Raw genomic sequence first — 27,786 nt, 5'->3', positions numbered from 1 at the left:
CCTGCATCTAAGGAGTGGCTTCTCTGTGGTCTTTTCTTTCAAAGCATTTTGACTCCTTTAGAGATAAGGAGGGGAGAAATTCACATTTCATCACAGATCTGTCTGCATGGCTAAATAACCCAAGAGTGAATCTGTCTTCTGACTGCTCCTATATTATCAAGACATAAACTGCCTGCCCCAGTGATGTTAATCCACTTAAAAAAATACTTTGGTCATTATAGGAAAGAAAGCTATTCTATGTTGAACTGACTGAAATTGGGGATACCAGTGAATTCTCCATGCCTGAAATTCCCTCCAGATTCCAAGTTTCTGAGTTATTTGATCTTGTATCCTGTTTCCTTTTTTTTTTACTTCATTCTGAATTTCATTTCAATTTTATTTACTGTTTGTTTCTCTATTATGTTTTCTATAAAAGAAGAAAATGACTCAACAGCAATGTAACAGAACAAGTACAATGATATGCTGTGTTTCAAATGTGACCACTTAATCTGTGGCCAAGATTGTGAGCAGAAAGTTTTGCACAAAGTAATCTGAAATCCTCCTCTTTTTGTACAGTAGTTTCAGACTTCAGCTACTGACAGAATGGGGGTAGCTTTCCTTTTCTTTTGAGGTCTCTTCCACACTATATATCACTTTGATATTATCTTAACTGTCGTTTCGTATGGAATCCTATAATATAGTTTGTTGCACTTAGAGCTCTCCGGCTAAGAATTGTAATGCCATGATTCTGTAAGATTGAGCCATGGCAATAAAAGTAGTATCAAAGTGCTGTAACTGTATAATATGAAAGAGATGCAAAAGAGCTTTTACCACTGGTTTCAGGCATATTCTTTTTGTGTTAAACAGATCCAATAGAATATTTTGTTGTTATTGTGTGGATTTTAAGTCGTTTTTGAGTTATGGTGACCTTAAGGCAAACCTGTCATGGCTTTTTCTTGCAAGGATTTGTTCAGAGGAGCTTTGTCATTGTCTTCTTCTGAGGCTGAGAGCATGTGACTTTCCCAAGGTCACCCAGTGAGTTTCATAGCTGAGCTGGGAATCGAACCCTGTTCTCCAGAGTCTTAGCCCAACATTCAAATCACATGCTAGTTCTCTCCATCATATTATATTCAATGCATATAATACCTTTTATTTTTTCATTTTAGACTTTATTCTCCCCCCCACTCCAAATAGAAGGCCAAAACAAATCTCTTGGTATGACAGTTTTTTCTCAGACACTCTTTTTAATGTCTGGGTTGCTTTTTTCACTGAACTTTGGAACACAGACTGTGTGGCTTCCTGACACATTATACGTGATATAAACCTGTTTAATACTCCAGCCTCATGAGGATGCTCTTAACCGTTTTATCCTATCTCCTTTCTGGTTCCCAGCCAGCACACACCATGTTGCAAAGTCCCTCACCGTTCACCACCTACCCACCCTGGCTTCAAACAATTTGTTTCTTCCTGATTTTGTCCCTCAATGACCATAGTTAAAACTGAACTTGTAATGTCATCACTGTAACCACAATTTTTGCATTTCTCTGGCTATTCATACAGCCTGATTATAAAAGTCCTTCCTGGGCATCAGCTCACTCCATGCCTCTGAGGAAATAGATCAAGCCTATGAAAGCTTATACTACACCTTTTTTTTGCACAGTTAATCTTAAAGATGCTGTAAGATTTCTTTGAAGGCTATATCCTGTTTTCCTGAATCTTCTTCACTTTGCTTGGGTTGGAGATACCTATTTTGTTAGCTTTTGGCTATCTCAGGTGAAAATCCGTACCCATTTCTTCCCCTCTCCACCTGCTTTTCTCCCTATTGAACTTTTAAAAAAACAAAACAAAACAAATCTTGGCTTCCTTTAGTTGCTGGGAGTGGCATTGATTATAACGTTGCAGTGTAATGGGCCTCATGGAAAGGAGAAGGGAATCCTGAAAATAGAACCACATAAGTACGTCTCCTTTCTACCAACTATTTAAAAGCATTAGGTTGTAATTAGAGCTTTAAGTTAAGGACTTATTTAAAATGCAGCAGAGCAGTTTTTCTCTCTGCAGTCTACCCACCATCCCTTTGATTTTTCAGCAGATTCCATACATTCATTGCAAGAATTTGAGTAAATCTGCTGTCCCACACTTCCCTGGCAACCCCCCCCCCCCCCCATGTTGAAGAACCAGTAACATTGGTGAGCAAAGTCTGTCCTTTAAATGAGTCATCTGGAATGGGTTAGCCATGGCCTCCAAACTAAAATAGCTAGATCTTCTCTGGTTTTTAATCCTCCACCTTCAAAACAAAACAAAACAAAACAAAAAAAGATCAAGCACAGAAAGATGTTTCACAGTGGCACATCTGCTGCTCTGTTTTTGCAATGGTCCAGCCATCCTTTATCTGTTTTTCATCTAGTTTTTAGCTTAGAGCAGAGCTGGAACTCTTATCCATACTGAAAATAAGACTGGAGATTTTTTAAAAACTGCATCTCTAAAGCATGTGAGAAAAGAGAAGCTAGATGTAAAGAATGTCTGTCTGACTCCTGAATGTGCCACCACCATTTTTGGCTTCAGTTCTGAAGTTGAGTTTGGTTTTCCACATTTGCCAGTAAAAACATTTTTGGTCATGCCTTTAATACACAGTTGGAAGACTGCTTTTGTTTGTGTGAGTCAGCTGTATGTATAGCCATATTTATTATTTGCTTTGCAATCCTGGCTTAAATCAAAACAACCTATATAGTAGGTTATTATGCAGCTCTAGGCCAGCCTACCTTGGTCCATGCCTGGGAATGCAGTAGCATGGAGAACAGTGCACAGCCCATCTTGTCCCTAAACAGAAATGCAACTTTCAGCAGTAATTCTCATGAGCGTAGTGCATCAGGAAAGACATAGTTTGTTTTTCCTCCATTTCCACATAAAGAATCAGCTAGCTGGCAGTAATTTTTACAAACAGCAGAATACTGATGACAGGAAAAAGGAGGGGAGGAGGCTGGCAGGTGCACAGGAAAAGTGTCATTCCTAAATGCATCATGAACAAATGATGCTATGTTAGAAAGCCAGCGTAGTGTAGTGATTTGAGCATTGGATTACAAGTTGAGATGAGGGTTCAAATTCCAGCTCTGTCATGGAAACCCACTGGGTGACATTGGGAAAGACATTCCCTCAGTCTCAGAGGAAGACAAAGGCAAGCCCTCTGAACAATTCTTGCCAAACACACAGACACACAAATCCATGATAGTTTCACCACAGGGTTGCCATAAGTTGGAAATGACTTGAAGGCAAAAAACAACACATCAAATCTCAACAGTCCCAGATGTAGCTATATCATTTGCTAAATCTCAGCATATCCATTTTTTAAAAAATAAATAAACACCAACCATTTATTGATGTGGTGTTCTGTGGGTTTTCCAAGCTATGTGGCCATGTTCTGGAAGAATTTGTTAACACCAGGAATAAATTCTACCAGAATGTGGCCACATAGCCCAGAAAACCCACAGAAAACTCTGGACACCGGCCATGAAATCCATCAACTTCACATTTATTAATATGATTTTGACTTGACAAATTGCAACACTTTAAGACCAGAACAACTAGGCCTTACACTTTGAGACCTGACTTAAATGTAATACTAACATCTGTTTATGTAGGATATTTGGCTTGTAAAGATGGGAACATGATTATTCATCTTGCACAAGCCCAGGACCAGCTCTGTCTAGTCCTGACTCTGACCATGTGGTATGAGGGTGTGTTGTATTGCTTGTCAACTTGTCCATTGGGTGATGTCAAGAATACATTGCTGGGATTCAAAAAACAGATTTCCACATCCAAGGCAAGCATTCCCTAGTGGACTGGATTGCATACCCCAGAGATACATCTTCCCCTTATCAAACATCTCATTGCTCCAGATGTTATGACAATGTGTCATGGAGATGGTTTTGTGTGCTTAGGAGTTTATACAAGAATCCAGCCTAGTCACAAGCTTAACTATGAATGGTTACTGTTTTTTTCAGTCTTGGTTCAAACACGTGGTGGTAACTCCAATGGTGCTCTGTGCCATTTCCCTTTCCTTTACAACAACCGCAATTACACTGATTGTACTTCTGAGGGGCGGAGAGACAACATGAAATGGTGTGGAACCACACAAAACTATGATGCTGACCAGAAGTTTGGATTTTGCCCCATGGCTGGTATGTTGTATATATGTTTTTTGTGAGAATCCACAGTAAACATGTCTGCTTCACATCATGTTTTAGCTGTATGATGCTGGGTGGGCATTAATTACGACTCAGCAGCTCTCTGTAAAGTTAGATACTCCCTATAAATATTCACCTCAATGGAATTCATTGGTTTTCTGTGGCTTTTCCAAGCTATTCTGGAATCAAATGATTCAAACATCCATCTTTTCTATAGTTTAGATTTAGAGAATGCCAGATTCAAAGTGGCTGAAAATTGTAAATTGTATTTATTCCATGTCTCCAAAATTTGAATTTAAATTTGACAAAAAGTGATGTATGTATTTTTAAGTCTCCTGTTGACATGGTGACGCCATCAATTTCAGAAGGTTTTCTTAAGCGAGGAATACTCAGAGGTCATTTGGCATCCTCTGAACATAGCCTATAGCACCTTGTATTCCCTGGCAATCTCTGTAAATCCAAGTACTAATGAGGCTTGGGTTCCAAGATCAGACAGAATGTGGTGTCTTCAGGGTATTTAGCCAGATGACATTTGACAACTGTTACTTACAACTTTAGGAATCCCATCCCTGTCAGAATAAAAGTTCACCATACATTGCTTTCTTGTTTTGCGTCCTATGAAACTAAAAGCAAGCACTAGCCAACAAACCTCCCTCTGTATTATCTCTTGAACAGCTCATGAGGAAATCTGCACAACCAATGATGGTGTTATGTACCGTGTTGGAGATCAGTGGGACAAGCAGCATGAAATGGGCCATATGATGAGATGCACTTGCGTAGGAAATGGGCGTGGAGAGTGGACTTGCATTGCTTATTCCCAACTTAGAGGTATTTTGGTTTGTCTTTGCTTCTGTGTTCGCTCTGATGTAGTCAGCTGCAGAGCCAATAAGGTCTGTGGTTGTAGTAGTGTTAACTATACCACAATAAACCTTAACTGTCCTACACATTATTCCCTCCTTTATAGACTGAGTTTAAAACAGATAGTTATTAGATATGGCACAACCATCTTATCCTCTTAATGCAGGATCAAGCAGCTACATAAAGCCCAGGGTCCAGTCTTCTGTCCTTTGAAGCCTCTTGACTGAAACTTAAAACTTTGCATATTTTGAATATTCCCAAACAACAGAGAGAGTGAGCTTGGCAGCTATATTTTCTGGCTATTTTCATACACCCATTTTCAAACTGTGAGCCCAGAACAAGTAATACTGTAAGCAAAGTGAGGTTTCAGGGTGAAGGTGAGCTCCTGGCTTCTGATGTCTTTCCACACATTGCTTTGTTCTCCACTCCTCCCTCTAAATGGTGATTGATATCAACACCTATATATATATATACCTCACAGCTCTTGTAACTGTTATGTCTGAATGTGAAAAAGCACCTCTTTTCTTGGTGCCCAAGACCATATAATATAATGTGTTTCTCTGATTTTCTGAATCATTAAAAGTAGAATGAAGTGTGCAGATGAAGTTAATGGCTGTAACTTTACATAATCAAATGTATTAGTGCAAGAAGCCTTGTTTCTGCTTTTCTGGTAACAGCTCCCACCCCACCAGCTTCAGCAGTTAATTTGGTCTTTAGTGACCTTTTATAGAAGGGACCTGTGCAGGAAATCTAAGGAATACTGTGCTGTAGAAAGTTTCTGGGAATATGGTCAGGGAAGTGCTTAGGCAGCATGAAAGAAAAATAAGACTTCAAAGGGAAACAGGCATTTGGTCATCCTGCATCTGGCTCACACCATGTTTGGAAGTGGGTGTGTGGGTATGTGTGATGAAAAAACTCTAGAGCTGTTGCTACTGCTGAAACAGAACATGACTTATAGGGACAGTCTGCCTCCAGTGTTTCTCATGAACTTTATTTAGCTCAGAAACCTCTCAAATTCCTGTGCCAGTAGCATTGAAACCTAAGTACAATCTCTACCATTGTGTTTGCATTAACAGCCACCAGGAATTAACAGTTCCTGTTGGGATTGAGGCTGGGATGATCACCATAGGGTGATCTCTTCAGTGATTATTTCATAGGTTGGACTACAACTTCCAGAATCTCAAAGCCAGCATGGCTAGTATTCCTTTTTATTGGTTGTGTGTGTGTAACCTTTGTATGCAAGCTCTGATGTGTATAGATTTTTGTGGAAGGCTATTCCTACACCCTTCCTCTTTCTACATGTCTATATTCAATGTTGACTGTATTCTCGTTTGAATTTTAGAAGAACTATCCAGAGTGCTAAACCCATTTCCCCCAATAAGTCTAGCATCTTAGAAAGGGGACTAAAATCCAGAGTAGATTCACTATTATACTGATGTGGAAGCTATTAGATGCCCTTCAGCGAGGCTAATATTTAAGAAAGATATCAGGGAATGCCAAGCTGGTCTCCTGAATAGGATACCCTTCATGCTTCCTAGCATTGGTTTTCTCCTTGAATTTTAACAAAAAACTGTGCAACTAAAGTGACCTGAGACCTGAACAAATACTTTGGAGAATCCAGGGCTTTCTGGAACTTGCATGTCATATAGATTTTATTTTACACTTCTGAATCTCAATACCAAAACAAAGAACAAACAAGAAAACAGAAGCTTGAATTGTGGGATTATTTGCACCCGGTCCTATAAACCTCTGTTGAATAGTCTGTTTGAGTCATCATATATCAATGAAAAAATACTGTACTTGCCAGGGTGCTCTCCTGAGGTGGAATACCAGTCTTTTGTATTGTTTACTCTTTCCTCACTTAACAAAGCCCCTGACAAAAAGCTGTTTTTTACAGAGCTGTCTTATGCCCATCCAGCCCCAGTTTTCCTTCTCCTATTCTGTCTATGGAATTTTAAAAGCAACATCAGCATTGGGAGGCTGGTGAAAGAGAGCTGGAGAAGCACACATTTTTGGTGCTGTGGTAGTGGACTGCATTTACAGTAAACAATGCAGTGGCGCTTCAGCAGGAAGGAATAGGATTATACTCTAGCTGATCCAATAATAATTTATTATTATTATTATTATTATTATTATTATTATTATTATTACAGATTAATATACAACATACAGAATCAGTTAAAACACACACAGCATGAATTTAAAATAACAAATATATCTTAAAATAACCCATATTAAAAATTCACAATTTAAAAAAAAATCATCTGGCTAGGCCTGCTGGAAGGGACTGGTCTTTAATTCTGTTTAAATTCAGACAGCATATTCTATAGCTATGCCTGGCTGTCCACAACAGGCAAGGTTAACAGTAGCTGCCTCCAGAATCCCTTACTGAGTGTGTGTGAACAGCAAACCAAAGAGAAAAAGGAGTACAATCAGCATAGATCTAGAAGCTTGGCCACCCAAATGAAAATCAAAAGTCTTGCTGCAAGATATTGCTCTTCTTTGTGGTTTAGGGACCTATGGCCTGTTACAGACAGCCAAAATAAAGCTGCTTCGAGTCACAGTGGAGGTATGGTGTTTCGATGATGCATGCGTCCTAAGAGTCCAGAAGCCGCACCAAAGCCACACTCCAGTCCTTAGGGCTGGAGTGTGGCTTTGGTGCAACTTCTGGACTCTTAGGACACATAAATCATTGAAACACCATACCTCCACTGTGACTCGAAGCAGCTTTATTTTGGCTGTCTGTAACAGGCCAAAGTCTGTTCTCTCCATATTATTTTTGCCTCTGGTACCATATTTTCTCTTTAAAAAGTTATGGTCAGGAACACACCAACTTCATTAACTGAAGTATAACTGTACTGTATAAAAACTTGTGCACTGTTTCACCTCACAGCAGAACATCTCCCCATGAATAGGAAGAACTGTTGCAGTCAGTATTTGCTCAGAGCAATCAGTGGCACAAATATTATACTTATCTCTTACAACAGACCAGTGTATAGTTGACGACATCACCTATGATGTTAACCAGACTTTCCACAAACGTCACGAAGAAGGACACATGCTGAACTGTACCTGCTTTGGTGAAGGTCGGGGGAGATGGCAGTGTGATCCTGTTGGTAAGTTCATCCTTCCCTGAACATTTTAAATATGTTTTAATGAATGCTGAGGCTTCTACAGTATTTGGCTGTGACAAGTATAATCATTCAGAGTAACTGATTGAAGCAAGGTAAGATATTACCAAAAGAGCCAGTCTGTCATTTTGAAATGGCTTCCATTGTTAATGTGTTGCAAAAGGCTCTTGCAAACTGCATTATGGCATGAGAAAAGAAAGCAGAAATGGAGCTGGAGAGTGGTGGCTTTCTCTGTGCTTTACCTCATGACATTGTAGTGCTTCAGTTCCTGCAGAAGAAGATCGTAAAAGTGTGTCTTTTGTCTAACTGGAAAAATCTGTTTGACAAAAGACATGCTTTTACAACTATCTCTAAGAAAAGAGTACTGAAGTGCTATGATGTCATGTGGTAAGCTGGTACTATCCGGTTTCATTTCTGCTTTCTTTTCTCATGTGATAAAGCTCAAAGTATCTTCGTCTGTAGATTTTTGTGGGTTTTTCGGGCTATGTGGCCATGTTCTAGAAGAGTTTCTTCCTGACGTTTTGCCAGCATCTCTGGCTGTCATCTTCACAGAATTTCTCTGAAGAAGCCAGCCACAGATGCTGGTGAAACGTCAAGAAAAAACTCTTCTAGAACATGGCCACATAACCCGAAAAACCCACAAAAATCTATGGATGCCAGCCATGAAAGCTTTCGACTATCTTGGTCTGTGCTAATACAGAGGTGGGAAAACCTGAAGGCTGGAAATGTAGTATCCCTGTCTGGCCATGGACCTCTTCTCCTTGCTCTCCAATGCACATTAAGTCATCTGAAGCACTGCCTTTTGGCTTTCATAGCAGCTGTTTTCCAAACATAATCATACTGCAAGGGAAATGGGGAGAGGGCTGTGACCCTGGCGACAACATTGCCACCCCTTGTACTGAGGCACTGACACTATAATAATCTGTGCTGGAATTAATCTTGGAAAAAAAACTTCAATTCAAATGAGTGGAAATGATATTTCCAGCCTGGTTGCACAATGGAATGAGTGATGGGAGGGTGTTGCTGTGACCTTCTGTAAATTGCTTCCATTGGTATAAAATCAGTGGCTTTGAGGATCAGTTTTTCCCAAACTAATTTCAATGAGCATTTGCCAGTAGTTGCTGGTGGATTTCAAAACCCAGGGCAGAGAATCTGCTTCGGGTTTTAATTTAAACTTTGAAGAAGCTAGCCCAGATGTTAAATCCTGCCCTCAAAATAAGACTAAAATCCAGAGTGGAAGCAGTGCCCTACTGATGTGGTTTCCAGCTGTCTCCACCGTGTGTTGTGTGGAGGGTGAGGGTGAACTGAGTGTGTAAGGGAGGAGAGAGAGACAGAATAATTTTTTTGCATTTCTGTGAATTCGTGTGTTTGTGTGTGACTGAGACAGTGTGAGGAGTCCCCTCCCCACTTTAGCTCATACTTTCTAAGGGATGCCCATTTTTGGTTGTACAGCCTCTAGAAGATTCCTAGGAAATAATGAAATTTAAAGGCTGAAAAAGGTTTTCCTGCATGCTCATGTAAGCAGTATACGCTGCCTTTGTTCAGCATTAAAATTCAGTGGTTTTCAGCCATTACACATGCATGAAGCCCATGAAGTCAAATATGCCATTTCTATTCCTCTTGCTTCAGACCTGAAGTCTGGGAAATCCTTGCAGTTGTTAAAGGAGAAGTCTTCGTACCTCCCCAAAGCAATATCTAAGCATGACTGGTCTCTTAGGCAGTGTATATAATATTTATGATGCACCTTGCCTGGACATTTTCACAACTTCCTTAGCAGTGACAGAGAGAAAGCAGCTATTTTAATGTCTGGTGCAGAGGTGCACAAAAAAGGCCCTCCAGATGCTTTTGAACTGCAACTACAATCATTCCTTGTTAGAATAGCCACTGGTAAGGAATGCTGGGAGTTGCAGTGCAACAACATCCGGAGGGCTGCACTTCATCTACCTTTGATCTAGGGACAGTTCTTTAATTCATGCTTTGGACTTTCTCAGAAGATGGACTAGTTTTACAGAATAGTTCCCTTTCAGCTCAGGTTACCTAGATGGGCATGGACTCCACAGCATTAGGAAGTGAAAAAAGTTCCCCTTTTCAGGCAGAACCAGAGCCCAGTCACATTGCACAATTACAGTCGGCCCTTCTTATACACTGATTTTTTATACACGGATTTAAGCATACACAGTTTGAAAATGTTCCAAAAAATTATAAATTTACCTTGATGTTCCATTTTTTATTAGGGACACCATTTTGCTATGTCATTATACTTAATGGGACTTGAGCATACACGGATTTTGTTATACATGGGGGATCTTGGAACCAAACCCCAGCGTATAACAAGGATCCACTGTATAGCTCTTTGATTCCACTTTAACTGGCATGGTTGCCTCCTATGGGATCCTCCTGGAGTTTAGAGGAGGATTTGCTATCTGCCATAGGATGCTGTCATGGTGGGTTTAGTGGCATCAGAATGCTATAGTCTGAATAGCCCCAAGTTTGATCCCAAACCCCATATCTTCATACTTCCAGTAAGGTTTATCAGTAGGAGGAGAGCAGGTAAGCTTCTTGTAATCCCTCTTTTTTGTGCTGGGGGAATCCTAGGGCAGGAGTCTAAAACACAGTTTGAAACATTTTGTCAATAGCTCTTTTGGTCTCTTGAATTGAAAAAGAGTTAAAGACAGCTATAACAAATATTATCCTACCTGAGGCTAAGCCTTGTTTTATTTGGCTGCCTTTTTCTGTACTTTGCTAGGGCAAAGGGAGAAAGCTAACTTAGCTTTCCAATGTTTCTCTTCTTTTCTAGAAATGAACAGATTATTCTTTTCTGAGCAAAAACGGTCTCCAGATTCTGATTGTGATAAGACCTAGATGTTTGATCTCTGATTATTTAATCCCTGAGAAGTTTTAATATTTCTTCTAGCAAGGGTTAAGAATGGACTAGCCGTTAGATTTCTCTTTGTTTAAAAAAGTCTTCACATGTTTACTCAATTGTGTGCTAAAGAGGCTGAATCATTGTGAGACTATTGCAAATGGCTTTCTGAGTCTGACAGAGATTTGCTTGAAGAAAAATTATAAAGTTCTGTAAAATAGGCTGTCTCCATTTTTGCCATGTATTTTTCTTCAAAATAGTTCAGGTCAGGTTTCAGTTAGCTTCTTGCTATATGGATTAATAACACTCTCATATGAAGCCCATTAAGGTAAATTATTTTTTCTTTAAAATTTGTTACTGTTAGTCTAGGCTAGAAGTAGGGAGATGATGAATATGAGAACCTAAAAACCTTAACAATGCTAAATGGTAGAATTTTGCATCACTGAAATTGAAATTTTGCATTAAATGTTAATATCTGGTATTAGTTGACATCTGTGGAAACGAATTTCAGTTCAGAAAGAAACAGGTTTTGGCCATTGATTGAAATACAGATGAAATTTTACTAATGGGGTTTAGCCATATAGGAATGTTCTACTCCTTTGGTAAAAACACTCACATTTATCTCTGTGATGTTATTTGTGACACTTCCATTTTCAACAATGCCAAGAAGCTTTAACCAATACATAAAAGTAATTTTACAGTATTGTAAATCACAGTTATGTAGGCAGTATTGCCTCAGGCCAGAGTGACCTGTGTTGAAATCTCTTCTGTAAACCTTTCTGAATGAGCTGTTGCTGTAATTCAGACTTTGTGAGTTATAGTGCAGTTGATGAAGGTTGATCCTATCCTGGCTAGACAGCTCCTTAGCTGCTTTCCCATGAATGTTGCTCATAATATAAGAACAAGGGCTTTTTTCTTTCCCAAGAGGGCCAATGTGATGAAGCCATGTAGAAGTAGACTTCTCAGACTTCATACTTGACCCTGGTTCTCCAGATGCAAGTACCCATGCTCTTCATGGAGGACTGGAGCACTCTGGAAGTGTGAAAAACAACAGTCTCTTTCCTTCCAACCCTGATTAAAAACTTCTTCCTGGCATTGCTTCTCTTTAGAGGAGAGTCAGTGCTTTTTTTTTTTTTTTTTTTTTTGGTTACTCCTCACTTGTAGTCATCTACATGGAGGGATTTTTGCTTTCACATGGGCTTCTTTACTCCTGATTGGACTGCATGAACTATGAACTAAATATTTAATCCCCTTTGCTTCTTTTTGTTTGTCTGGCAAAAGCCTTTTTTTGTGCAAGGAAGTTCTGGCCATAAATTAAACTAGGACTTGGTTTAGCCTTCTTCATGGTTGAAGGAAGTGTGCAGATGTTCAGAAGTTAACGTATGAAGCTAAGATTGAGACGTATAGAGCCATGGTTCACAAAGGCTTCCATGGTGCCCCGAGTAACCCTTTTTTCTGGCTTCAGTAGAAAGACTTTGGATTTTCTTCCTTTAGTCATCATGGGAGGGCTCTGAGCCACCCCATCTCAGTTCAAATGTTCTCCTCATGGCTAAGATATACATGTGATGAGGGTAACAGTGATGAGTGTACACCTCTGACCCTGCCACCATTCTTGTTCCATTTCTGGACAGCAGGTTTCTGCAAAGGAGAGCCTCCTCTGTTTATGGAGACAGTCCTTCAGATTTTGTAATCCTGTAAAAACAGAATTCTAACAACTGAGGGAGAACCTCTTTAGACATAGGAAGACCAGTTTAATTGGCAAGCCAGAGCAACCCAGCCGTTGAAATGGCATTGAAATAACAACACATTTTCCACTTGGATTTTTCATTTCAGACCAGTGTCAAGATTCAGAATCCCAGACCTTCTACCAAATTGGAGATTCATGGGAAAAGCATGTTCATGGTGTCCGATATCAGTGCTACTGTTATGGACGTGGTATTGGGGAATGGCACTGCCAGCCTCTAAGTGCATATCCAGGTAAGAATCCTAATGTATGACAGAGGCTGTTGGAGGGCCAATCTGTAACGTAAACAGTGATTCATCAAATATGATTTAGACCATACCTTTGAGCAGATCTGTTGTTTTCTGTGGTTCCATGTGTAAAGAATTCTGCATAGACCCTTGCCTCTAGCACATAATCTTGTTTCTTATCTTACCTCTTGTGATGACCATTGCATTTCTAACATGAGAGACATCAGAAAACTAAGAGGCTGTCAAGCCTTCATATCCCACCATGGTGCTTGTATACGGCAACCTCCTTATAATTTGTATGGTTTCCACTGAAGCACTTTTACACTTCCATGTCTTGGCCATGGTACTATCTTTTCATATAAGTGTCATAGTAACTAAAGCAAATGTTTTATTCATTTAGAGGACAGTGCCTAAATTATACTAGCACACACCTACCTTTCTTTTAGCTTTTCAGTCTGGATTGTTTTTGTTTTTGTCTTCATATTTTTAAAAACTTCCTCTTAAAGATGCTAATTTTTGTCCATTCCAATAGATAATGAGGAATAAAATCTCATGTGCTGAATTCCGCTTTCATACACCACAGGAGATTAGCTAGAAAAATAATAATTTTTAAAGTTGACCTTCTGCTGATTGCATATTCACTACTTGACTTAGTTAATTGTGTAGCCAACTACCATGGAAATATTTGTTATTTCAGCTTAGTACGTTTGGATAGATTGTATAGACAAACCATAAAATTACTGTGAATTGAGTTTAGTGCTTTGTAGGTACTTTTATTTTGTTCTAATTTTTGGAAAACAACTTGAATCCCAGTTTTGAGGAAGATATGAGATATAAATAAATTAATTATAACAATAGATAGCATCAAGAGTAATACTGTATATATTCATGTATAAGTCTAGAAATTTAGGTCAAAAATTGACCCCAAAAAAACCCAGTGCACTTATCCATGGGTCGATGTAGGTACTGTACTTTAACTATCATTAAAAAAGGAACCATCCCTTGGTGAAAGGCAAGAGTGTCATCTGCCCTGGAAATACTATTTTCTCATCCATCCAGTATGAGCATCAACAATTATGCCTGCTGGAATTTTGTAAGTTCTTTGGCATTGTTTTTCTTTGCTTTGTCCTTTACATCCTTTGTTAGATGCCCCTAAGTTTTACCCTCGACTTATCCATGGGTCATATCAAAATCCATGATTTTGGTCCCAAAACCTGCCCTCGACTTATACATGAGGCCAGCTTATAGTTGAGTATATCCGGTAATTGTTGTAATTTAAGAATCTAGATTGTAGGAGTTTGTGTTCCTAGAATTTTTATGGCTAAAGAATTTTTCATTTTGTGGGGGGCTTCTTATATGCTATCTTGTTATAATTTACATAACAGCTCTGCAAAGTAGGCTGGCATTAGCTTCATATGTGGCTATATGAGGCTGAGATAGATGGAAGAGTAACTTGGCTAAGGTCTGGATGTGCAATTCCAAATGAGCTTCCTAAATTTATAATTCAGTCTTTTCAAAAGTGTACTATACCATATCCCAGTTTGGGTCACTGAGCTTCTGTTTCTTCCAACTGTTATTTATCTTTGTGTTATGTATTCCCTGAGATGCTCACATCTCTGAACAAAATGTTTCAACTGTCCTGACCATCAAGTTCCAGGATTTCCCCATAGACATGGTCGATATGAGCTTGTTTGCTTGTTCAGTTTCATTCTAAAAGTGCATACATTGATAAGGGAAGCAGTTGGGCTAACCTTTGCACTTGGAAAATACATTTGCAGCTGTTGTTTTTAGTTTTTAAACTTCACCTATGAACATAGTAATGCTGGAAGGTAGATGTTAGCATGCAAGCTACAACTGGGGTTGTTGCTTCAGGATAATAATTCTGGGGTAGTTAACGCTGATATACTAAGCAAAGATTGATAGGAAACAGAACTCTGAAAGTCTCTGTGTAACTCAGATGCTTACATATTCTTAGGCCAATGAAGATGAAAAAATAATCTCTGGCTGCATCTGTACTGCAGAAATAATCCAGTTGGACGACACTTTAACTACCAGGGTTCAGTGCTATGGAATTCTGGGAATTGTAGTTTTGTGAGACATTTAGCCTTCTGTGTCAGAGAGCTCTGGTGCCATGCTAGACAGCAGTTTCCAGAATTTCATTGCATGGAGCTATGTCCATTAAAGCAGTATCAAATTGGATTATTTCTTCAGTGAGGAGTTTGGATGCCAGCTTTGGGGGATTGGTTGACCACCAACAATGAAATTTGGCACCTTACCTGCAAGCTATAACGTGGCATGCATGCTCTAGATGAGTTTCATTACTCCAAGTGTAACAGCAGAGTAAAAGAAATAGTACATTCTGGTATATGTGGAAGGGAAGGAATGGCATCCAAACTCTTGGATTGCTTTGATCAGCATTTAAAATGATACATTTTGGTTAACTTTTGAAATGATATTTGCCAATCTCTGGCTGATTCTTATCTAACTGTTAAGCAAACATCTCATGGGACGATGTGAAATATGTGTGTGACCTAAAAAGTTAGATGTAAGACTGTTGAAAAAGTAGGTGAAACAATGAGGTTTCTGACCATCTCTTTGTAGCTATATATAAAAGTAATGAGAGAGATGAGGGTCCTTTGGACTGCAACATGAGGAAAGAGAAGGTTTTATCCTTCCTTCCTCGGTTACAATCCCAACCAAAATCTCCTCCTTGCTCCTTGTAGCATTAGCCATAGAATTAGAATAAAAGCTCCCATTGACAGCAACAGGAATCTCTGTCCAAGTGGTAGTGAGTGTGGTGATTTTCATTGGTGTCATGAGAGGTCAGGAAAGGACAAAGTATCTTTCCATTTGTCTGATAACCCTATCTCCTATTTACTATTGTTTCTGTTTGAAACCCTGAATATACAGTGTGCCCGCGCTATATGCGGATGTGTTTTACGCAGCTTCCAGCGTATGCGGAAGCCGCTTGGGGAGGGAAACAATGGTGCCGCTCCGCCACATGCATGCGCCCCATTATTTCCTATGGGGTTCAAGCATAGGCAGATTTTCCTTTACATGGGAGGATCCAGAATGGATCCCCCACGTAAGGAGAGGGCCCACTGCAGTTGCTAGCTGTGCAATGAATGCAACATGTATACAGTGGTTGCATTGTATTGGCGGGCTAGTTATCCACAAATTGGAGCACCTGCACTCACAACGGTCCATATCATTCATTGGTGGTGCATAATCATGGACACTGATGCAGACAGACGCATGTCTCCACCCGTTGAATAATAGGGAGTGTATTGGTTTCTGTCTTTCTACCCAACCCAGCAGTTTTTTTGTTTGTTTTTGCAAGCATAAAAGGGGAACCCTAAGATAACTGGCGATCAAGTGGAATGAAAATGAGATGTTTTTAAGTACTAAAGTTCTGAGTAAGAGCTGATCAACAAGAGGTGGAGAGCGCGTGGAAAACACCTATAGAGCAATTATATTGTATTTTTGTTTAAAGAGATTCTGAAACAGTTCCTTTGCATTCAGTATTCACACCCCAGTATAGCCTCCCACCTGACGATGGGTCACTAGCAAAGAAATGTGTTCAAAGGAACCAAAACACAATTCAAGGATCCTTAAAATGTGATGCAAGGCCCCGTAGAATCTGAGATAGCTAAATGTTCTATCAGACCACTTGCTATATAGATTGGCTCAAAGGGCCACTTCAGATTTTATGATTTTTCTACACAGTAAACACACAGACTCTTAGGAAGAGACTATGTATATATAAGGCCATATGTTGTGGCATGTGAATTCATAATATTCATTTTATAGATTCATTCTTGTCAGGAATGATATTTTATATATTACCTGCTTCCATGATCCATTTGCACGTGGAGCCATACACAAAAGTATATCTTGGGGTGATTTTATGTTCTTTGGAAAAAAAAATTGCATTATACCTTGGTCTTATGTTACTGTCAAATGTCGGGTTCATATTGTTGGGGGAGTGGCAGAATTACAGAAGTCAAGTTGCTTCAACCTCATTTGCAGAGAGTCACTTCTTTAGATACCGTGAATAGACTGCAAAAGCAATATGGATGAAGCACTGAGCAAACTAATGGGGAAATTCTGTATTTTAGGTTCCACTGGTCCTGTCCAAGTGATTATCACAGATGTCCCAATTCATCCTGATTCTCATCCTGTTCAGTGGGTTGCACCTGAATCTTCTCATATTTCCAGTTACATCCTGCGATGGAGACCAGTAAGCACTTCACTCTCATTGATAGAGCAAGTCCGTCACTCCAATCTAATGCACCCCCCTCTGGCAATTAAGAAGGCCTTTGCACATATTTCCAAATTTGTAAACACCATGCATCATGACAGTGTGGAAAAGAAATAATTTTTACTTTGAGTTTATAGTTATATCAGTTACTTGAAAGTATGTGCAAATCCACTGTGGAAATCTACATATTATGTAAGTGTGCCAAGTTTAGAATTGTGAGTGAAGGAGAACAATAGCACATGATATCAGAGACAGAGCTGACTCAAACAACCATGCCCAATTTTTCACATTGAACACTGGCCAGGTATTCATTGCAATTACTGTATCTTGCTATCATGTCCTGCACAAAAGTAGTTCCATTTCCCACCAGGGGGTAAAATAAGAAACTTTGGTTCGTTGGTTCAGTAGATTTCTATCCTGCTTTTCAGTTGAAGTTCTTCAAGTGAGTTATAGATTTTCTAAATTTATCAAGAGGAGTGCTAACCTTGATTGCATCTACACTGTAGAAATAATGCAGTTTGACCCCACTTTATGGAGTCATGGCTCCATCTTATTTCTGGTATTTGTAGTTTTATGAGGCACCAGTCCTCTTTGGCGGAGAAGGCTAAAGACTTCATAAAACTGCAAATCCCAGTGTTCCATATTATGGAGCTGCAGCACTTAAAGTGGTGTCAAACTGCATTATTGCTACAGTGTGGGTGCATCCCTTCTCTCCTTACTAGAAGAGGTTCTAGTGGCCTGTACAGCACACATATGGTTAAGGCACTGCCACTTACCTTGTGGCATCTAACCAGATTTTCTAAACTGCAACAGATATGCCAGATACCATATATTTAAAGCAACTAAGCCAGCTCAACTAGAAGCAATAAGAAGAATGAGAAACTGTTATTGTCTTCATTTACCTCCCTCTTTCTTCTGAAATTCTTCCCATAAGTCAGATTGTATTAAATGGCCCTCTGGCCAGAGAGTAGACATCCCACCTTGAGCAGCAGGAGTAATTCAGTATCGATATAGATTATCTCTAAAGTAGAGATTCTAAGAGAGGCATTTATTCTTCATTTCTTTAGACAATGTCTATTCCTTTTATAAACAGTGTCTTGCAATAAAAACAGAGATTTTGAAACTGAAGTTAATGGGTATATTCCACATAGCAAAGAATATTGTGCAGATTCTGCCCGTTGAAGTGTTCATATTCTGATATCCCACCATGTTTTGTTCCTATAGAAAAACTCTAGAGTGAAGTGGAAAGAGGCCACCATCCCAGGTTATCTGAACTCCTATACTATCTCAGGCCTGAGACCTGGTGTTCTTTATGAAGGGCAGCTTATTAGTGTACAGCATTATGGTCAAAGAGAAGTCACCCGTTTTGAATTTACCACTTCTAGTACTACATCTATTTCAAGTAAGTACTTCTGTGAAAGAAGAATGTGACCTACAATTCAGACATTTGGCCTCTGTGACATTCACTTTTCAACTGTGTTCTTTTGGAATCTGGTCCCCAAAATAAGTACTTTGTATAGTGCATATTTTCTATCTTTTGGTAGTTGCTATGGCACTACTACATTGCTAGCATACACCCAGCCCATATATTTGGGGTTTTTTACTACTAATAATAATATCATAGAACAATATTAATTGTAATGTATAGAGGCCTTCAACTCAGGTCTTTATACAGTAGTTACATCATGTTATGAGTACTGGATTCTGTAAAAAAATATTAGTTCTGTTTGAATGTATTGCTGGCTTTGTGAGTGCTTTGGTTAAAATGCGCCTGCCCCATACTTGCAGATATTCATTATTTAATCATTATTTTAATTATTGTTGTGTAATTTAGAGTCAGAATATTTTATCTTCCTTCAAACACGGTTAATGTTGCATTTCCTTTTCTTCCTTCAATCCATTTTAGATACTTTTTGTATTATCCAATTTTGCATTTCAAATTATATTTTATGAATGTGCTGTGTCCAACTTTTTGTTATTGTTTTTAAACTATGCAATTTAATTTATCCAGATAAAGAAACATGAAGAAGGGGACTGAAACACACCTCTGCATAAACCTGGATTTCTAATTGAAGCTATTGGTTTCTTGTGGCTTTTCATCTGTGAAAATACTATGGTTTCTTTCTTTGCAGCTTCTCGTGTGACAGGAGAAACAACAGCACTGCCTTCTATGGTGTCCATCTCTGAGTCGGTTACAGAGATTACAGCTAACAGCTTTGTGGTGTCCTGGGTTTCTGCATCAGACACTATCTCAGGATTTCGTGTGGAATATGTATTGAGTGAAGATGGTGATGAGCCCAAATACTTGGGTAAGCCAGATTCTTGATCTTATTTATCAGTCTCAGATGCCATAGATAGTTAGTGCCATTGTAGGCTCTAGAGCAGTGGTTCCCAACCTGTGGGTCGGAACCCTTTTGGGGGTCGAATGGCCCTTTTATGGGGGTCGCCTAAGACCATTGGAAAACACCTATTTAATTACAGTTATGAAGTAGCAACGAAAATAATTTCATGGGTTTGGGTCACCACAACATGAGGAACTGTATTAAAGGGTCATGACATTAGGAAGGTTGGGAACCACTGCTCTAGAGCTTGTCTATTACAAATAAGCTCAATGCCCTTTGCTATTCAGACTAAGGTTGTACAAGCATAGACAAAGGAACTTATATGGAATTTTATGAGCATACATGTTATTGTACCTTTGTAGTCAGGCAAATTGTTTCTGTTTTCTTCATTGCTGTTGTATGCCTTCAAGTTGACTTCAACTAGTGACAGCCCTATCACATAACTTTCTTGTCAAGATGTATTCACAGTGGGTTTGCTATTGTCTTCCTCTAAGGCCAAGAGTGTGTGACTTCCCTAGTGGGTTTCCATGGATGACTGGGAATTCAAACTCTGATCTCCCAGAGTCCTTGGGTCAAAACACAGTGCAGAAATAATCCAGTTTGAGATGGCTTTAACTGCCCGGGCTCAGTGCTAGCGAATCCTGGGAATTGTAGTTTCTTGTGATACCAGAGCTCTCTGACAGAGCAGGCTAAATGTCTCACAAAACTACAGTTCCCAGAATTCTCTAGAACTGAGCCAGGGCAGTTAAAATGGTCTCAAATTGGATTATTTCTGCATTGTCTTTCAGTTCACTATGCCATAATCTTTAATCTCTTTAATTTTAATTGCTTAGGAAAAAAATCACTCCAGGTTTCTATAGTCTGAAATGCCTAATGTAGCTGAATTCATGTATATTGGGAAATCATTGTCTGTTGAATTCTGTGGGATCATATGTAATATGTAATTGGTGCCTCAGAATCCCAGTAGTTCCTTGCATTTTACCATTTATTTGAAACTGGTTGCATGCACCGAATCTTCAAAAACATCTGATCATGTAGTACAAATCCAAGCATCATGCTGATATGGATTGGGCCCCATCATGGGCTGACAAGGAAGGCTGCATATTCAAAATAAAAAAAATTCTGCCCAAAATAGTAAGATCTGAAATAAAGATTGTTAAGCGTAGAATGATCACTAATGTCACTCCAAATTCTTTGTTCTTGTAAGCATTTTTATGAAATGAATAAGATGTTTGTCTTTAAATAACTTTTAATAGCACTTCATAAGAGTTTTCTTTTCTTCTTATTAAAGATCTTCCAAGCACAGTCACTTCTGTTAACATCCCCAACTTGCTTCCGGGTCGCAATTACATTGTTAGAGTCTATCAGATTACCGAAGAGGGCAAGCCTGATCTAATTTTGTCAACCTCCCAGACAACAGGTATGTTTGATCCCATGATATTTGGCAGGGCAGATAGCATGTTGCCATTTGTCTCACCCCTCAGTGCTAGACATGCTCCCTAACTGCCTTATTTGTTGTTTCCTTCAACAGCACCTGATGCTCCTCCTGATCACCATGTGGAAAATGTCGATGACACATCTATCCTTGTCAGCTGGAGCAGGCCAGAAGCTCCAATCACAGGTTTGTCATATTTAACTGGATTGGTTTTAACATGTTCAGGATCCTGTTTTTCTTCGTTTGCTAGAAAGTCAAGCAAAATATACCTGAGAATTAAACCCTATTGTTGTTAACGTGTCTTCAAGTTGACTCCAACCTGTGGTACCCTAGTCTATGGTTTTCCTGGCAAGATTTATTCTGAGGACGTTTATCATTCTAAGCCTAAGTGTGATTTGCCCGAGGGCACCCAGTGGGTCTCGAAGGCCAAGCAGGGATTTGGACCCTTAGTCTCACAGAATCCTAGTCCAAACACTCAAATCACAATACAACGCTAACTGTCATGACTGAACTTTAATCTCTCACACCCAAACACACACAGAGGATATTTCAAGATTTAGCTTGCTGCCTACTTGTCAGAAGGTAAGATTTATTCTGAGGAAGTTCATTATACCCTTCCTCTAAGGTTAAGTGTGTCTTGTCTAAGGTCACCCAGTGGGTCTCCAGGGCCAAGCAGGGGTTTGGACCCTGGTCTCCCGAAAGGATGATGATGATGTGTATTTTCTAAATTGTACTTGATATAGGCTCTCTAGTCCTCTGTCCCTAAAATCTTCAAAGATTTCAGGAATAATGATAGCCATTTCAGCTGAGGGATGAACATTGCTCCTAATGTGTTTTATTAGTGATGCTTACCATACATTTTTTATTATACTAGGCTTCCGAATTGTCTATACTCCATCCGTGGAAGGCAGCAGTACAGAGCTCAATCTTCCTGAGTCTGCCACCTCTGTGACACTCAGTGACTTGATGCCTGGGGTTCAGTACAATATCAGCATTTACGCTGTTGAAGAAAATCAGGAGAGTACACCTATCTTCATTCAGCAGAAGACCACTGGAGTGGCACAGGAAGGTAAAAAGCTTTTGGTAACTTTGGCAACTGTTTTTTTTTCTTTTTCATGCTTCTCCCTCACCCCCCAAAGTTCATCTGTGAGCATTAGTTATGCTCCAAATTTCTGCCAGTGCACTCATTGGGCCAGTATAGCTTTCCTTACTTCCACACTGTAAGCATATATACGATCTAATTAAAAGTTTCAAGGGTTTTAATGATCACATTAAAAAAGTTTCTCACTTTGGAGGCTGCAAAGATTTGTATTTATAATTTTAAATAATTTCGAAAAGATGTTTGCTTTCCAGTAATTTTTAAAGTCCCTTTTGTTGTGGAATTATGCAGAGTTAAGGACTATCTGATCAGTCTCAGATGTCAGTGAATCAGCACTCCATTTTTTTCCTTGTTTGGAGCAATAGTTAGGGGACATCATAGAAAGTGATCCTTTTTGTCATTTCTGTCAGTCTACATTCTATAATTTTGTCCCCAAGGAGAGTGTGAACCGTCTCCAGATTTTCCAGGAACATTAAAAAAAATAGCCCTTGGGATTCTATTAGATGTAATGTAAAGAAGTGTGCATTTTATTTATATTACCACCACCAGTGAATTTTGAAATGGAATAGTACAGAGATATGAGATGCGATAATTGTCATTTTCCTTGTCCAGTACACTGTTTATCATAGTTTGGGAAGTTATTTTTTTAAAAAGGAACTTTAACCATGGTTCTTTACTTAATTTTCATTGTCATTATTCACATTTACCCATGCCTAATCACATTAGGTGTTACCTTTTTGTTTCTTTTAGTTCCTTTCTCAGGAAAGTACATCTAAAAAAATAAGAACATGACTTAAAATTTGGAAAATCCACTCAAAATACTCCCAAAAGACTTTTATCCTCTGCCTCAAAGTAATGAGAACGTAATTTTCAAATATTGCTCATGATATTAAAAAGCAATGACGCTATTGTCATATTACTTTGGGAAAGAAATCAAAGTATGTTTTTATTCCCCCCCCCCCCCCCGTAACATGTTACAGGTACCATTCTTACTTCCAGTGTATTACTTCCAAACTCTGCTGTTAAAATGGTCACTTTTAATAAAGAATGTACATCTTTTTTAAATTAGGTGAGATTCCTTCGCCAAAGGATCTGCAGTTTGTTGAAGTCACTGATGTAAAAATCACCATCATGTGGAATCCCCCTGACAGTGCTGTGACTGGCTATCGTGTAGAAGTGATTCCAGTTAACCGTCCAGGTGAACATGGGCAAAAGTTGCCTATTACTAGATACACCTTTGCTGAGATCACAGAGCTTTTGCCAGGAACAACCTATATTTTCAAGATCTATGCCCTCGGACAAGGCACAGAAAGTGAACCACTGACTGGAGAACAAACAACTAGTAAGTATATTCCATCTCACTCACTTTATTGTTTGTTGCAAATTCACCCTACCAGAAATTCAATTGTTTCGCAGGTTTTTACAAATATGAATTTATTTATTTAAAATTATGAATTTGGAAGTTAGTGACTAGGATGAGGATGCAAGACGATTTGTATACCTTATGTAGGGCGTTTGCTGGCCTCTCTAGTTCAGAAATTCCTTATAGGGAACTTGACATTGCTTTTTCAGGCTGTAAGATTTTTAAATCAATTTGTTTGAGGGTGTTGATTCAGATCCTCCAGGTTGGTGGGTGTTGTATGCTTAGACACTTAGATAATTCAGGATTGTTGATTATAACAATAATCTATAATATTATGAATGCTCATTAATAGAGAATGTCAACACAAACTCATTAAGAGTAAAGCAGATTTAGAAATCCACTGTACTATCATGCAGTGCTATTTTAAAAATTGCATACTTGATGGCAGAGTGCACTAAGTGGTGATGAATCAGATCCCGAAAGCTACTTAAACATGTAGTGCTGACTGTAGCTATTCTTAATATGCCTGGTTATAGCTAGCAACAGATGTCTGGAACTGTGCTCTCCATACACTATGATCATGACCATAATTGCTTTGTCTAAACCACAGTTTGAAAAGTGTTCACATACATTCTGTGCTGTAATTGAAATTCCTGGGCAAAAGGAGATCAGACAGGAGTTCCCAAACAATGATATTTCAGTAAATTTCTTCCCACGATTGAAGCCTTATTTGGGTTTTGGGCCATACAGAATCATAGGACTGCACCCAAGGAGATGAAACTTGAGAACTGAGTAAAAATGATTTTAGGCCTCATTCATCCTTTTAAAGTCTTTCAAAAGCACAATACTTCTTTGGCCAAGATGGCTAAGGACCACACATGTATTTATAAATTTGAAACATTATAGGGCTGCCCTTGCCCTGGCCTAACTTGGTGTTGGATTTGTGGCTGTGTCCCTGGGCTGGAGGTGGTTTGGATCACCCTCACTCCACTCCATTTGTTCTCCACCCTGCCCATTTGGCTCTTCTGCCAGGAGATGCTAGGCAGCAGACTAGTTCTACCAGTAGGTTGATTGGTTGGTGAGACTTCAGCAATCGGCAGACTGACAAGTATTTTTGCCAGCTCAAAACAATGTGCCATCTTGGTTGAGAGGAATACTTCCCTCAGTCTATGGTCACTCACCCAATCTATGGTAAATTTCCAGCTGGGCTATGCCACTGACCCCAGATGATTGAATCTCCTTTGAGATGCAAGCAAACAAAAAACGTAACACTGGGCCTCCAGCAGATATAAAAAACAGCACATTGGAGGGAAAATTAATTCTCCCCCCCCCCCCGAGTCTTCATTTTCTCTGTGCTGGGATTTTAATTGTGGAGTTGGGTAGAGGGACTCAGAGAGAGAAACATTGCATCTAGTAGTTCCCAGCCTGCTTTGGTATGGTTGGATAGTTGTTTTGTCAGGCTGGTTTTAGTAGTGGGCCTGTGCTTTTGTAATAGTGTAGCAGCTTGCCCTATTTCTGCTGCCTTCATCCCAGAAATGGTCCAAAGGATCTCACTGATGAAAAGTACAAGATTGGGTTGGGGGACAGCAGTGTCTCATGAACTACCAGCATTTGGAGTAAGTGAGCAGGATGAGTGTAAAGTCTGGGTCCACATTCATTCTCAGAGAAGTGCTTTAAAGCTTCAAAATGATAACTCTTTGAAAATCTAAACTGGTAGCAAAATTTACAGCCACACAACTGGAAAACCACCTATTGCCGCCAGTAGTTGGAATCCATTGAGTACACATGGGAGTAAGCAACAATCCAAATTGGCTTCTATTTTTTAAAAAATGCACAGTTTCAATTCTTCCAAAGGGCTTGGAAATATGTTTGTTGTCACAATAAAGTTATGAGTGTCAACTGCTTCTGTTGGGTTGAACTAGAAATTACTTTCAGTTCCAGACCCCGCCTGCGGATACCAAAAAGCATAGTATCTTAAATCCCATTATTCTCTATAGACATGCAATATGTGTGTGACTGTTGACATGTCTGTATGCACGCACTGCCATTGAGTACAGTGGGGCAGGGCTATCCATGGATGGATAACCCACTGATATGGAAGGTTGACTGATTGTATAAGTTGTTCTGATTTTGCCTTCTAGAACTTGATGGCCCAACCAACTTGAGGATTGTCAATGCAACAGACTCTACTGCACTGGTGACGTGGAGGCCCCCTCGTACTCGTATTACAAGATATCGGCTTTCTGTGGGGCCTACCACCGGAGGACAACCAAAACAGTACACCATTGGGCCATCTGTAACTAAGTACTTGCTGAGGAACTTGCAACCGGGTTCTGAGTACACAGTGTCCCTAGTGGCTATCATGGGTAACCAGCAAAGCAACCCAGAGACAGCAGTCTTCACAACCTGTAAGTACTGTATGATGCAGTCTTAAAATCTTATAATCCTAGAGATGGAAGAGACCACCAGGGCCATCCAATCCAACCCCTGCCATGCAGGAACACAGAATCAAAGCAACCCTAACAGATGGCCACCCAGCCTCTGTTTAAAAGCCTCCAAAGAAGGAGACTCCATCGCACTCAAAGTATTCCACTGTCAAACAGCTCTTACCATCAGAACATGGTTTCTAATGTTTAGATAGAATCTTGGTTGTTGTTTGACTGATCCTGCTATCACCCCAAAGCCAGGGCTTTGATGCATAGAACATCAAGAGAGTACGGTATGTTTTTTAACATGGCAACTTCTGACAGCTTCATGCTGTATCCTAAAGGTCCCTTTAAATGTGACAAAAAACCTTTTTCTAGCAGTCCAATGTGCCAGTATGTTGTAGTGGTTGGAGCATTGGGTTGGCCATGGAAACACACTGAGTGATCTTGGTCAAGTCACATTCACTCAGTCTTGAAGGAGGGAAAAGGCAAACTCCCTCTGAACGAATCATGCCAAATCATGGCAAGAAAACCCCACTATAGGTTCTCCTAGAAATTACTTAAAGGCAAACAATGATAGCAGCCAGTATATATGCTGCCCATTAATAAAATTATGAGGGGAAAGATTTACTGCCTCCCTTGGTCATTCACCCTTTTTTGTTTTTGGAACGAAGAATCTGTTTAGCAATAGCAAGTAGCAATACCAAATACGTTTCTGTACTGCTTACCGATGTACTAAGTGGTTTACAAAGTGTAAGCTAATTGCCCCCATCAAACTGGGTACTCATTTTAGCAACCTACGGAAGGATGCCAGGCTGAGTCAACCAGGAGACCCTGGCTGATACTGAACTCACAACCTCATGGTTTGTGAGTGAGTGGCTGCAGTACAGGCAGTACAACTACTGCACCACCAGGGCTTCCCACTAGGTTTACCGCAATCAAATATCTCCATTTTAACATTGTTGCTATTCATATTTGTCATCGTATCGATTTAAACAGGAGGCGCCCCCACTTCCTGGAACAATGCAGTGCAATCCAAATCTATTCGATAGCGTGGTCACACTGCCGAAGATGCGGATCGTTGCCAGTCTTAAAAAAGAACTGCTAATGGGTCCGGTGCCAAATGCACCAGTTTAAGTAGGCTTTTCGATCGTGCCCCCTCCCTCCTGACAAACTGCACTGAGTGCAGTTGGGACGGGTGTGACTTTCACAGAAATAAACCTGTTCCACACCACTTTATTTCCATACTCTGAATGGGGCTTCAGATTGCAAAAATGCAGCAAGCAGAGCACTGAAAAGATTATTATTATTATTATTATTATTATTATTATTATTATTATTATTATTATTATTATTATTTGCTGCTAAGATAGAGAATTGATGGGCTGCCTTTGTCTAGATAGGTCGCATGGCACACAGTCCTTGCTAGTCCAATCCATACTGTTGATCCATAATAATGGACTATTGTCTAACCCTCTGGCTTTGGAATAAGGCTAAAACTGCAGTAGATCAAAGACTTCCCATACGAACCAAAGAGACGTATCTGTTTCAGAGACATAAAACCTTTATGATTTAGAAAACTGTTGGTTCATATCAAACGTCCCCCAGTGTTTTATTACCTGGTTTGCCTTGTGCCTGTCCCAGATTAAATGTGCCTGGTGACTAGGATCCAAGTAACATACTTATTAAAATTCCAGGATTTGCTTCCAGTTTATTTTTTCCCAATGGAATCATTCTTGTTCGGTGTAAATGATAGCAAGCTTTGACTCAGATGTGGTGTAGAACTCACACAAATAAAACCAGAAGGAACCAAGGACACACAACATCTTTATGTGAACCGTTGTCTCTATCATCTGTGTGGGAAGGGCAGAATGTTC

At 39.6% G+C, this 27,786-nt stretch overlaps 1 protein-coding gene and 1 pseudogene across 5 annotated transcripts in view; both read left to right on the top strand.

The window, feature by feature from the left end:
• Window positions 1–27,786, top strand: part of FN1 (fibronectin 1) — an 88,712-nt gene that overhangs the window by 19,468 nt on the left and 41,458 nt on the right. For all 5 annotated transcript variants that reach the window (XM_042443649.1, XM_042443668.1, XM_042443658.1 and 2 more), the window contains exons 10-21: window positions 3,978–4,154; window positions 4,836–4,988; window positions 8,006–8,134; window positions 12,846–12,989; window positions 17,102–17,223; window positions 18,469–18,646; window positions 19,377–19,553; window positions 20,878–21,006; window positions 21,118–21,207; window positions 21,896–22,090; window positions 23,190–23,462; window positions 25,625–25,891. In XM_042443649.1, coding sequence (XP_042299583.1) covers window positions 3,978–4,154; window positions 4,836–4,988; window positions 8,006–8,134; window positions 12,846–12,989; window positions 17,102–17,223; window positions 18,469–18,646; window positions 19,377–19,553; window positions 20,878–21,006; window positions 21,118–21,207; window positions 21,896–22,090; window positions 23,190–23,462; window positions 25,625–25,891 — 2,034 coding nt within the window. The remainder of the gene's footprint in view (window positions 1–3,977; window positions 4,155–4,835; window positions 4,989–8,005; window positions 8,135–12,845; window positions 12,990–17,101; window positions 17,224–18,468; window positions 18,647–19,376; window positions 19,554–20,877; window positions 21,007–21,117; window positions 21,208–21,895; window positions 22,091–23,189; window positions 23,463–25,624; window positions 25,892–27,786) is intronic.
• Window positions 17,972–18,043, top strand: LOC121920156 (annotated as a pseudogene).

Source organism: Sceloporus undulatus, chromosome 1 (genome assembly GCF_019175285.1).
Source record: "Sceloporus undulatus isolate JIND9_A2432 ecotype Alabama chromosome 1, SceUnd_v1.1, whole genome shotgun sequence".
Classification (NCBI taxonomy): domain Eukaryota; kingdom Metazoa; phylum Chordata; class Lepidosauria; order Squamata; family Phrynosomatidae; genus Sceloporus; species Sceloporus undulatus.
This window is presented reverse-complemented; position numbering and strand designations above follow the sequence as displayed.